Genomic DNA, 13,985 nt, shown 5'->3' on the forward strand with positions numbered 1-13,985 from the left:
TCTTTAGTAGGTTCTGGTTGAGGGCCATCAAACTCCGCTATAGTAAAAATAGCAAATATATTTCTTGAATTCTATTTCTCTGAATTTAAGCCAATTTATCTTTTGTCTATAACCTTGTATATAAGTGAGATGACATTCGAGGAGGTGCTTGCAGGTCGAAGGAGCCTGACGCCGTGGCCATGTCGCTGCTGGACGGTACGGCTACAAACACGGCTCCAGAACAACCTTGTATATAAGTGAGATGACATTTTAGGAGGTGCTTGCAGGTCGAAGGAGCCTGACGCCGTGGCCATGTCGCTGCTGGACGGTACGGCTACAAACACGGCTCCAGAACAACTCACCCTCAAACGAGAACTCGGCCTATTCAGTGCTGTTAGCCTCATCATCAGTGTCATGATTGGTAAGCCTGAACTATTGAATGTTGGTACCGTAAGTTTATTGTTCTCTTTGCCAGTGATTTACACTATAAAACAAAGAGGTATCCACATCTCTATCGCCCTAAAACCAACGGACTAAATACCTGAGATTTTGCACAAATATAATTTACGTATCCATATTATTTACCTTGGCCCTATTCTAGTATCAGCATCTTGACTTGGGTAAGGTAAATAATCGTTTTAGGCTCATTGTTTAATTGTGGCTTGGTTACTAGCTAATAAATATTCCATTTTATTTTTCAATAGCGTTAGAGTCATTCCAGATAGCAAAGAACAATTGGTCATTTGTAAAACCAAAAGTCATTTGTAGAACAAAAGTCATTTGTAACTTTGCTGCAAACTTGTAGTTGACGCATGCTGAACTTGCAGTAATTTCACTGCAAATATTATTTGCAAATAGAAAATTTGCAAATAATCAACTATTGCAAGTTTTCCTGAAACTATAAAAATATTATAAAAAATATTTGCTACAAACTTTATTAGCACACTTGAAAATTTGCAAACAGTAGAATTTTGCTAACTGAAAGTTTACAAATCATTATCTTATGCAAACTGAATATTTTAAAATAGCCATTTTTCCAAACTGCAAATTTTCAAGAAATATTATTCTTGAATATTATTCAGAAATATTTTCTGCAATTTTATAAACAAAATATTTAAAACTTATAGATAATATTTTTTTGCAAACTGAAAGTTTTTCATGAAACGTTAAAATGTTTGATGCAAATTTGTAAAGAAATTTGGAAAACTTACAAATACTATATTTTTGCGAAATGTAAGTTTTTGAGAATTATTAAAATGGTTGCTCCAAATTTATAATCAAAATTGGAAACTTCCTTATCTTTTCAAAAAAGGACTCAAAAACAAAATGACAATAGTAACCAGGATTCAGAGGCTGAACGTTGATTGCATATGCAGGGGGGGGGTTCGTTTTAGTGTCCATCCATTACTTGGCAAGGGTGTAAAAACATTTATGAGTTTTAAATATTAATAATAATACACAAAGAGCAACACCGGTGATTTGAAAGTCTATACTCCATTTTCGAAGTCGATTAAAGAAATCGTCCTGATCAAACTCATCCACATCTTCACTATCACTTGAATCAATGTCATAAGTTTCATTGTCAATTATGAAATTTTCAGGAAATTCAATGGTCTGAAGGCTTGAATTTGCCAAGGGCTTGATAGAGAATCATTTGTAGATGATCGGTCAATGGCAGAATCCGGGTAGAATCACTGGAAGGTGGATTATATGTTAAATCAATGTCAAAAGTTTCATCATCGATTTGGAAATTATCTGGAACTTGAAGTAACGGAGGGCTTGAATTTGTGAAATCTGAGGTAAAATAACAAATATTTTTAGGCCTATGGTCATTGTAAGAAATTGAATGTGGATTAGATGCTAACTGTTTGGAATGAGTACAACAAGTAGGATTGCAGACACCAATCAAGTTACAATCGGGCCTTCGATTACTACAGTAATCTTTGAAGATGCCTACTAAATAACTATTGTCATCACGAGCCAGTTTTTTGGCCCGCTTCCATTTTCCTTGTCTAGTCAATTTAGTGGCCTAGTGTTATCTAGTGGCACTCTCATCAACGCCACCTTGGAGCGTTAATTCTTAGGTGAAACCTAGATTGACGAGTTCGTTGTTTAGGTCTTTCACTTTCACCAAATAGGGGAGACTGTTGTACCTTGGATCACTTTTCACATTTTATTTTTTTAAAAAGGTTGGTTAAGAGATATAACAACAGAAACAGTTCCATAATGAAGAACCGGCATTCCTGTAAACTATATATTTATTTGATAATTTTATTGCTAAACAGTTTTGAATAAAACATATATTTATAGTTAACTGATTAGTGATCAATGGTACAAGACCATTATGTACCATTGATCACAACCTAGTGTACCTTGGATCATTGACGTTGTGTACCTTATGAGGTAAATAAATTAGGTTAAAGACATGTTTATGCAAAGAAAATTGTCAGTATTTATTTTAGTATAAATAAAACTAGACATAAAAATATATCAAACCTGGTTTTTTATAAAAAAAATTACATTTGAAGTTGGTTCGATTTTAAGTTACAGTTCATTTAACGTTAAAGTTGGAAAAGTCAACCTGAAACCACAACTGTCCTTCAGTTCTAGCTGAACCACTTAATTCTACTGGGTTTGGCAGTTTCGCTAAAATATCTTCTGCAACTACATCAAACACCTCAGCGGATTCAGTGATCAATGGTACATGACGTTGTTTTGATCCAAGGTACATGATGGTGCTCATTTCAAGTCTTAGCCTCGTGTACTTTCTAGGTTATGTTCAAACGTGAAATATGACATATCAAAATAATCACGACTAAGTTGTGATTCTGCAGGACTATGATTTTAAAGTCTTCTTAACTCATAACTGGAGATAAAAAATAAGTTTTGGAAACAAAATTTACTACTTTTAGCGCTAGAAAACTAATTTTATGTCTCACTTCAAAACAACACAACTTTAGCAACCAAACTCAGGCATCTGCTGCACTCTAGTGGGTGATCTATGAACTTCTATAGTTATTAGGGCACAGATGGCAGCACCTGTCAATAAACTGAAGGGTGATCCAAGGTACACTATTATCAAGGTACAACAGTCTCCCCTACGGATACCAAGTGCATCAACCATTATTTCCCCATTGATTCCATGTAAAGCCCGTCTGACTGGATCGAAAATCTCAGGCTTGCACATGGCCGCGCATAAAAAGGCTCTAAATCGTATTAAGACGAAAATGGCACCAAATCGGCAAAAAACCCCGAATGAGGAACGAACGTCGCGTCATACGCTACAACGAAACCACCACAGATTGGTGTGCAATTTCGCAGGCATTTGTTTTTGAAAATGCTATTTTCTTTGTCTTCTCTTTGTTCCTTGCAGTAATACCATTGTAGGAATATTCCACTGCAACCTGGTACGACATCAACCTTCGTAGGCAGTTGTACGTCATTGTTTTATATCCTTCCCACCGACCGAGGTCAGAACTTTGAACAGCTGCTTATTCAATTGAGGGGGTTCTAACATTTCCTCCAACTCTTCTATCTACTTCAAACTTTGAACAGGTATCTTTCCTATTATCTCATACATTCTCGTGTTCTTCATTGTTGTTAATGGAACGGTCATCCATCTTCTATTTATTCTTTGGACGGCGTCCGTGAGGTCAGCCACAGTTTCCTGGAGCTGTCCTACGACGATGAATAGTCTATTACAATCTGGGTTGCTGTCCTGAAAGTAGATGTTTAAGTTGTTATCGACGTATGTAGGAAGAATGTGAGAGATTTTTACCCTTAACGATAAATTTTGATTTCTACGAATTTTCACAGATATTTCAGGGTATGGGTGTCTAACTATCAAGGGGTCTAAAGTTAGCCTAAATCTCGATTTCCCTATATATATCAAGGTTTAAGCCCAGTCCGCGGCAACCAAGTACGCCTTCAATGGACTTCTTACTTATGTTTTACCGTGACCCTACCGACAGATTTTTAGGCTAAGGTAACTATCCACTGCCCTAACTTGTGTATCGCGACTTATTCGGTCACGAGATGGCTTCTACCTCGTGTCATAGTCCAAATCCGGTCGAACACAATTCGCTGTGGCATATGTCCCCTCCGAGCAGCCCAGCCTCGCCGCGAGGTATTCCCACACGCAACTAACTTCTCTTTACTGTGGGAGGGTATGTCCCCTCCGAGCAGCCCAGCCTCGCCGCGAGGTATTCCCTCACGCAACTAACTTCTCTTTACTGTGGGAGGGTATGTCTCCTCCAAGCAGCCCAGCCTCGCCGCGAGGTATTCCCTCACGCAACTAACTTCTCTTTACTGTGGGAGGGTATGTCCCCTCCAAGCAGCCCAGCCTCGCCGCGAGGTATTCCCACACGCAACTAACTTCTCTTTACTGTGGGAGGGTATGTCCCCTCCAAGCAGCCCAGCCTCGCCGCGAGGTATTCCCTCACGACAACTAACTTCTCTTTGCTGTGGGAGGGTATGTCCCCTCCAAGCAGCCCAGCCTCGCCGCGAGGTATTCCCTCACGACAACTAACTTCTCTTTACTGTGGGAGGGTATGTCTCCACCAAGCAGCCCAGCCTCGCCACGAGGTATTCCCTCACGGTACCTACCTTCTCGTTGCTGTGGGAGGGTATGTCTCCTCCAAGCAGCCCAGCCTCGCCGCGAGGTATTCCCTCACGGAAACTAACTTCTCTTTGCTGTGGGAGGGTATGTCCCCTCCAAGCAGCCCAGCCTCGCCGCGAGGTATTCCCTCACGACAACTAACTTCTCTTTGCTGTGGGAGGGTATGTGCCCTCCAAGCAGCCCAGCCTCGCTGCGAGGTATTCCCTCACGGAAACTAACTTCTCTTTGCTGTGGGAGGGTATGTCCCCTCCAAGCAGCCCAGCCTCGCCGCGAGGTATTCCCTCACGACAACTAACTTCTCTTTGCTGTGGGAGGGTATGTCCCCTCCAAGCAGCCCAGCCTCGCCGCGAGGTATTCCCTCACGACAACTAACTTCTCTTTGCTGTGGGAGGGTATGTCCCCTCCAAGCAGCCCAGCCTCGCCGCGAGGTATTCCCTCACGACAACTAACTTCTCTTTGCTGTGGGAGGGTATGTCCCCTCCAAGCAGCCCAGCCTCGCCGCGAGGTATTCCCTCACGGAAACTAACTTCTCGTTGCTGTGTGAGGGTATGTCCCTTCCAAGCAGCCCAGCCTCGCCGCGAGGTATTCCCTCACGGAAACTAACTTCTCTTTGCTGTGGGAGGGTATGTCCCCTCCAAGCAGCCCAGCCTCGCCACGAGGTATTCCCTCACGGTACCTACCTACTCTTTGCTGTGGGAGGGTATGTCCCCTCCAAGCAGCCTAGCCTCGCCACGAGGTATTCCCTCACGGTACCTACCTTTTCGTTGCTGTGGGAGGGTATGTTCCCTCCAAGCAGCCGAGCCTCGCCGCGAGGTATGATCCCCAAGTTATAACGCTTGGGTAGAACTAAGTATAAGGTTGACTAACAACCCCGAGCTATTACGTCACGCTTATGGTTATAGTCGCGGTATATTCGACCACGACGGTACTTAACTTGTCAGCTGTCCGACGTCCAACATCAACTGCCCAGTGCCCCAAATGCAACTCCTTATATAGGACCTTCCAGTGGCAAGGGGGTGTAGGGGCGAGGTAGGGGAGGTAGGCTCGGCAGCCCAGTTGTGTTGCTGCACGACTATTGCCCTAACAGCTGATAAGCTCGGCCGCTACCTCAATGTTTACTTCTAACTCTATATTCCTCCCTCTCTCTCTAATCCCGACACTATTATCATTCAAACTATTCAACTAAACTTCCATTGTTATATACCAATAATACCAGAATAATTTTAATAAATAATAATCCTATTTCTAACTTAACAATTGGGTTTATGGCCTTAGGAATAATTAAAGACAAGAAACAAAATAAAACGATTATTCTTCCACAAAATAATCAGTAACTTCTTTACAAAATAAATATTTCATCTTGCAAACAGGATAACTGTAAGAGGAAAATAACCCTTACACACTCCACTAAATTCACAATAGAAAAGAAAACAATCAAAAAGAAAAGAGAATCATCTTACTTCCTGAGGTCTCCGCCTCAATCTCTCCTCGCCCTGGGTTGAGGCGTTAGTCCCAGATGCCGCACATTGATTCTCTTGAATTGACCTAGTTGTGGAATGTATATCCTCATGAACCGACGCTGCCCGCCACGACGGTGCCCACCATTCCGTCTATTCCTCGGCCGCCTGTGAGCCCTAGTGTTATTTCCATTATCACGAAGTCTTGCCAACGAAGCGCGTTCTTCAGCGCTGAGGTCGAAGGGATTGTGGTCAACGGTTTTTCTTTTCGAGTTCTGCGGTGAACTTTTCATTTCGACCCTCTAAGGCTCCTCGCTGATCTCCCCTTCTTCCACATCCATCGGGACGATTGACGGCCGTCCGGGGTCGGCACTGGAATCACATAAATTGAAGAGCAATCGCTGTCCATATATGTATTATTATCCAGTGACAGGGCGGGAATCGATGGTCCTCCAGCTTCGACGCCTTTTCTCCAAGAGACCTTCAGGGGTTGATAGTCCGTTTCTGGATGGTTCTGGAGAGTTGACGTGAAGGGCCCAAAATCATCTTTCTGTAACAACACGAACTAATCTTCCTCTGTCCCTTCCTCCTTGGCTTGCGTCTCCCTATCGGTGGGTAGTAGTGTGCAAGGTGGAGTCCTTGGGACAGCTGCTTCTACAGACTTCCTCTTCGGAGATGAAAGCGGACATATCAAAGGTGGTGGAGCTAAGTTCTCAAACTCGACTTCCCAATCGTCTAAGGTCCAATCGTCTTCTGCCTTGCCCCACCCCTTATCCTTCAGACCTTCTCGTAATGCTGGTTTCAGCTGAGGGGGGTCAATCCCAACCTCCATCTCGCCAGCTTTCAGTCTTGCCATCATCTTTAGGTGATACGCCGGTGCATCCAGCGTCTTCTCTTTGACATCGATGCAGGGGCAGGGCGTCTACATTTACATTTACATTTACATTTGTTGTCATGAGAGCCGAAGCCCCCTGTCTGCTTACCCGGTACCTATCCTTCAGGACATACCCGGGCCCCATGATGTAGGCCGAAGCTTACGCATCAACCTTTAGCACATCATGGGCGGATGACTTAAGGTCATCAGGCTCGCCGGCTGCCGAAGCAGACCCTTCGGAAAGAGGGTTGCCCCTCAATCCTAACCAGGGATTCCGGCTGCTTGTTTAAGCGTCACTCCACCTGGGTTCCACTAGGTCGGAACCTAGAGGTCCATAGTAGAGCGCCCCGACGCATTTAGTGCAAGCAACACTCGGGACCTATCTAATCCCTGACAGGCAGAACCCGCCATCAATAGCCAGGAGGAAGGGGACCATCAGCACGCTGACGGGGGGAACCCCAACCTCCCATTTACACCGCTGCCCGATCGAGGCCTTACCCATTGCTGGGAAACCAGAGATAACCAGAGCGATAGATCCCCAGATACCCCTGGCGGGCTCGGACCCAGCACCCGATCTACTTCGTTTGCCCGTCAGACCCAACATCACTGCCAGGCCATCAGGGTTTCCCAAAAGGAGGCAGGTATAGAAGTGGGACCCACCCGGATGAACCTATCCACCAGAGGTGGCGACACCCTTGACTCAATTGAGGTTCCGGGAAGAACCCCCCACACTCAAGATAACCATACCGTCCGTGCTCAGAGACAGGGATAGGTTTGCATAAGTACCTACAAACCGTTGCCCTCACACTGCGGAAAGTTACGTTGCCCTTGAGTGTCCCCGTGAGCTGCGGGTACTTGCCCGTTTTCACCTCCAGGAAAAGTTACTTCCAAAGTCGAGGATTTGCCCACTGAATGCTGGTCGCACACAACAAGCAGGCCGAAGCCCAAAGAACCACAGACACAGGTAGGTTAGAGATTATGATGTACTTCCATCTCTCCTAGAGCTAAACACCCCTCCATCCTGGATAAAGGAATGTCACTGGGACCCGATGCCCAGTCGACCATGTCTGTGGCCAACTTGAAAATGCCGATACCAACACGGAGCATTTACCTCCCCTCTGGGGGCTAGGTATTTCACCTCCCAGGACGAGGCTACTTCCAAAGTCGAGGATATGCCTCACAAAATGTCAGTCGAACACAACAGGTAGGACTCAGTCACAACCACAGTTACAGGTAGATGAGGAGAGGCGGAATTAACGGCGTCACTGAGAGCTAAACACCCCCCCCCCCACCCTGAATGGAGGGAATGTCACTGGAGGCTCCCCCTAAGGGGCTGGCGCTTACCAGTCGTCCATAACTGTGGTCTACCTGAAGTGCCGGGTCTGACACCGGGCAGTTACCTCCCCTCTGGGAGAGCTAGGGTCCGCGTGGTCGCCCAGGCCACGAACCCACGCAAGCGTGAGCCCCCTGCGGTTCAGGGCGTCTGCCAGAGCACAAAGAAATACTCCACAATCTCTCCCGTTGAACTGCCGCGGGCACGATATTTCTCCCCACAATTTCCATCTTTTCGGCTGACTCATAAGCCTCGATATATAAGCCGGTTTAGGGAATTTAGAACCTCCCTGTGGTCCCGGTTTGGTATTGAGTCGTAGACTGAATCTTGGTGACGTGCTGGTAATATGGTCACCAGATACCAATCAGGAACGTCAATGGGGACCAAGATGAGATCTTTGTCTAACAAGTTTTCCCCTAGCACTTGTCTCCTTATCCCCTGATACCCCCTCCTATTCCATGCAGTGAAAAATAACCTTCTCATTGGATACCTTGTCAATGGATACCTTCTCATTGGATACCTATCCATTGCAAATAATTTTGGCAGTTTCGAGGACAACGAACTCATTCTCTCTAACAGGCACAAATAAGCGGATATTACATCCCCATGCATAATCTTATTCTTTAGCAATTTAAGCAGATACAATGGAGGTGCTTCGTAGTTACGAGCAGTGAATTTACCCATGACTATACTAAGCATTTAAAGGGTGTGCGGCAAGCAATAAGTGAGTAAGCACCTGCAACCAAGCAAACAAAGACAAGACAAGAAACAAAATAAAACGTTTATTCTTTCACAAAATAATCAGTAACTTCTTTACAAAATAAATATTTCTTCTTGCAAAAAAATAAACTGTTAGGGAAAAATAATCCTTACAAAAACTGTACAGATCAGATCTTCAAATGGAAGAGCAGGTCCATTTCGTTAGGGGCTTTGCAATGGGCCCCGAAGAGGGAAGAACGTACACCTCCCTTCGCCCACAGTTTAGCCTTATATTAATCTCATAATTGGATGTTGTCCTCACAAATTTATTTCCTTTGAAATCATACACCGTAGTATTCCCAGTATTTCTGGTATTCACCCTAGAATCACTTTCATCAACACCACTTTTTACCGTTAATTCATTTCGGCGAAGCCTAGATTGACGAGTTCGTTGTTTATCACCTTATTTTGTTTAGGTCACGCCAAATATCCATCTGAGGTTCATGAGGTCCTGAAATGATGACTGTCTTTCTCCAAAAACGGATAGCAAGTGCATCAACCACTATTTCCCCCATTGATTACATGTAAAGCCCGTCCGACTTGATCGAAAATCTCAGGCTTGCACATGGCCGCGCATTATAAGGTTCTTAAATTGTATTAGGACGAAAATGGCACCAAAACGGTAAAAAAAAACCCAATGAGGAACGAACGTCGCGTCATACGCTACAACGAAACCGCCACAGATTGGTGTGCAATTTCGCAGGCATTTGTTTTTGAAAATGCTATTTTCTTTGTCTTCTCTTTGTTCCTTGCAGTAATACCACTGTAGGAATATTCCACTGCAACCTGGTACGACATCAACCTTCGAAGGCACTTGTACATCGTTGTTTTTATGTCCTTCTCCCCGACCGAGGTCAGAACTTTGAACAGCTGCTTATTAAATTGAGGGGTTTCTAACATTTTCTCCAACTCTTCTATCTCCTTCAAAATTTGAACAGGTATTTTTCCTATTATCTCATCCTTTTATTCTCGTGTTCTTCATTGTTGTTAATGGATCATCCATCTTCTATTTAATCTTTGGACGGCGTCCGTGAGGTCAGCCACAGTTTCCTAGAGCTGTCCTATGACGATGAATAGTCTATTACAATCTGGGTTGCTGTCCTGAAAGTAGATGTTTAAGTTGTTATCGACGTATGTAGGAAGAATGTGAGAGATTTTTACCCTTAATGATACATTTTGATTTCTACAAATTTCCACAGATAGTTCAGGGTATGGGTGTCTAACTATCAAGGGGTCTAAAGTTAGCCTAAATCTCGATTTATATATATATTTAGAGGTTTAAGCTTAGTCCGCGGCAGCCAAGTACGCCTACAATGGATCCATCATATACAGGGAGCGGCAGAAATATCTGACGGTTTTCAAGCGAGTACCGTCCGGCAGCCAAGTGGAGGAGGGTGGTGGGGAGCGGCTCATTCTCAAGGCCAAGTGAGACAATTTTAGTCGCCATAGAGCAGTGGACCGGTATACATCGCTCGTTTGTAGTTGAGGCGTATTTTAAAAATGGCAATTTTGTTGTTGATACGCAACGTAAGTTTCGTAGGCATTTTAATGTGGCTCGTGGGGAACCTATCCCATACCGAAACACAATCGGATACCTTTAGATCCACAGGATCAACTGCAAAACGTAGGCCTACAGGCCGTCCAAGGTCAGTGAGGACGCCGGAGAACGTGGAGCGAGTGCGACAAACTGTGCTAACGAGCCCGCATCGCCCGGCGCGTGGACAAGCTGCTGCTCATGGCATGTCTGAGCGCTCTACTCGACGAATTTTGCACTCAGACCTTCACTTTCACCCATATAAAATAGCAATCGTCCAAAAACTTCAGCAAAATTTGTCGAATAGAGCGCTCAGACATGCCATGAGTAGCAGCTTGTCCACGCGCCGGGCGATGCGGGCTCGTTAGCACAGTTTGTCGCACTCGCTCCACGTTCTCCGGCGTCCTCACTGACCTTGGACGGCCTGTAGGCCTACTTTTTGCAGTTGATCCTGTGGATCTAAAGGTATCCGATTGTGTTTCGGGATGGGATAGGTTCCCCACGAGCCACATTAAAATGCCTACGAAACTTATGTACCACCTCGAGACATCGAATTTGGACTATGACCATATGGTCTTTACTATCGAATTTCGTGGTAACTAATATTTACCGTGACCCTACCAACTGGTTTTTAGGTTAAGGTAACTATCCGCTGCCCTAACTTGTGTGTTGTGACTTATTCGGTCACGAGATGGCACTTACCTCGTTCCGTAGTCCAAATCAGGTCGAACACAATTCGCTGTGACAGGGTATAGCCCTCCAATCTGCTTAACTCCGCCGCGAAGTATTCACGGTACCTACCTTCTAAGCCGTCCCGTCGAATGTTCTGTCCAAGTTATAACGCTTTGGTAGAACTAACTATACTAATATGGGGTTGCTTAGTATGCCTAACAACCCCGAGCTTCTACTTACCGACACTATCCACCTCGGGCCTAAGACTGACTTACTATAAGCACGACTTCTTACGCCACGCTTATGGTTATAGTCGCGGTATATTCGACCACGACGGTACTTAACTTGTCAGCTGTCCGACGTCTGCAACATCAACTGCCCAGTGTCCCAAATGCATTTGCTTTTACAGGACCTTCAAGTGACAAGGGGGTGTAGGGTCGAGGTAGCGAAGGTAAGCTCGGCAGCCCAGTTGTTTTGCCGCACGACCTTTGCCCTAACAGCTGATAAGATCGGCCGCTACCTCAATGTTTACTTCTACCTCTATATTTCTCCCTCTCTCTCTAAGTCTGGCACTATTGTAATTCATACTATTCAACTAAACTTCTATTATTATGCACCAATAATGCCAGAATAATTTTAATAAATAATAAACCTATTTCTAATTAAACAATTGGGTTTATGGCCTTAGGAATAATTGAAGACAAGAAACAAAATAAAACGATTATTCTTTCACAAAATAATCATTAACTTCTTTACAAAATAAATATTTCTTCTTACAAACAGAATAACTGTAAGGGGAAAATAACCCTTAAAACACTCCACTAAATTCACAAAAGAAAAGAAAACAATAAAAAAAAGAGAATCATCTTACTTCCTGAGGTCTCCGCCTCATTCTCTCCTCGCCCTGGGTTGAGGCGTTAGTCCCAGATACCGCACATTGGTTCTCTTGAATTGACCTAGTTGTGGAATGTATATCCTCATGAACCGACGCTGCCCGCCACGACGGTGCCCACCATTCCGTCTATTCCTCGGCCGCCTGTAAGCCCTAGTGTTATTTCCATTATCACGAAGTCTTGCCAACGAAGCGCGTTCTTCAGCGCTGAGGTCGAAGGGATTGTGGTCAACGGTTTTTCTTTTCGAGCTCTGCGGTGAACTTTTCATTTCGACCCTCTAAGGCTCCTCGCTGATCTCCCCTTCTTCCACATCCATCGGGACGATTGACGGCCGTCCGGGGTCGGCTCTGGAATCACATCAATTGAAGAGCAATCGCTGTCGATATCTGTATTATTATCCAGTGACAGGGCGGGAATCGATGGTCCTCCAGCTTCGACGCCTTTTCTCCAAGAGACCTTCAGGGGTTGATAGTCCGTTTCTGGATGGTTCTGGAGAGTTGACGTGAAGGGCCCAAAATCATCTTTCTGTAACAACATGAAATAATCTTCCTCAGTCCCTTCTTCCTTGGCTTGCGTCTCCCTATCGGTGGGTAGTAGTGTGCAAGGTGGAGTCCTTGGGGCAGCTGCTTCTACAGACTTCCTCTTCGGAGATGAAAGCGGACATATCAAAGGTGGTGGAGCTAAGTTCTCAAACTCGACTTCCCAATCCAGGTCCAATCGTCTTCTGCCTTGCCCCACCCCTTATCCTTCAGACCTTCTCGTAATGCTGGTTTCAGCTGAGGGGGTCAATCCCAACCTCCATCTCGCCAGCTTTCAGTCTTGCCATCATCTTTAGGTGGTACGCCGGTGCATCCAGCGTCTTCTCTTTGACATCGATGCGTTGGGACAGGGTGCCTGCCAGAGCACAAAGAAATACTCCACAATCTCTCCCGTTGGACTGCCGCGGGCACGATATTCCTCCCCACAATTTCCATCTTTTCGGCTGACTCATAAGCCTCGATATATAAGCCGGTTTAGGGAATTTAGAACCTCCCTGTGGTCCCGGTTTGGTATTGAGTCGTAGGCTGAATCTTGGTGACGTGCTGGTAATATGGTCACCAGATACCAATCAGGAACGTGAATGGGGACCAAAATGAGATCTTTGTCTAACAAGCTTTCTCCTAGCACTTGTCTCCTTATCCCCTGATACCCCCTCCTATTCCATGCAGTGAAAAATAACCTCATTAGATACCTTGTCAATGGATACCTTCTCATTGGATACCTATCCATTGCAACCGTCCATTCGATCCATTCGATCCGTCCGACTTGATCGAAAATCTCAGGCTTGCACATGGCCGCGCATAAAAAGGCTCTTAAATTGTATTAGGACGAAAATGGCACCAAATTGGTAAAAAAACCCAATGAGGAACGATCGTTGCGTCATACGCTACAACGAAAACGCCACAGCTTGGTGTGTAATTTCCCAGGCATTTGTTTTTGAAAATGCTATTTTCCTAGTCTTCTCTTTGTTGCTTGCAGTAATACCATTGTAGAAATATTACACTGCAACCTGGTACGACATCAACCTTCGAAGGCACTTGTACGTCATTGTTTTATGTCCTTCTCCCCGACCGAGGTCAGAATTTTGAACAGCTGCTTATTAAATTGAGGGGTTTCTAACATTTTCTCCAACTCTTCTATCTCCTTTAATCTTTGAACAGGTATCTTTCCTATTATCTCATACTTTCCATTCTCGTCTTTTTCATTGTTGTTAATGGAACGGTCATCTATTTTCTATTTAATCTTTGGACGGCGTCCGTGAGGTCAGCCACAGTTTCCTGGAGCTGTACTAAGACGATGCATAGTGTATTACAATCTGGGTTGCTG

General features: G+C 44.7%; 1 protein-coding gene across 1 annotated transcript in view; it reads left to right on the forward strand.

The window, feature by feature from the left end:
- The first annotated feature begins 283 nt into the window (after positions 1 to 283).
- The window catches only part of LOC128987292 (b(0,+)-type amino acid transporter 1-like), a 32,189-nt gene continuing 18,487 nt past the window's right edge, over positions 284 to 13,985 (forward strand). The window contains exon 1 of the mRNA XM_054408063.1: positions 284 to 400. Within this exon, the coding sequence (XP_054264038.1) occupies positions 292 to 400 (109 nt within the window). The 5' untranslated portion in view covers positions 284 to 291. The remainder of the gene's footprint in view (positions 401 to 13,985) is intronic.

This window comes from Macrosteles quadrilineatus, unplaced genomic scaffold (assembly GCF_028750875.1).
Source record: "Macrosteles quadrilineatus isolate MER2022 unplaced genomic scaffold, UCM_ALF_1.0 Scaffold_2__2_contigs__length_208266976, whole genome shotgun sequence".
Taxonomy (NCBI): Eukaryota; Metazoa; Arthropoda; class Insecta; order Hemiptera; family Cicadellidae; genus Macrosteles; species Macrosteles quadrilineatus.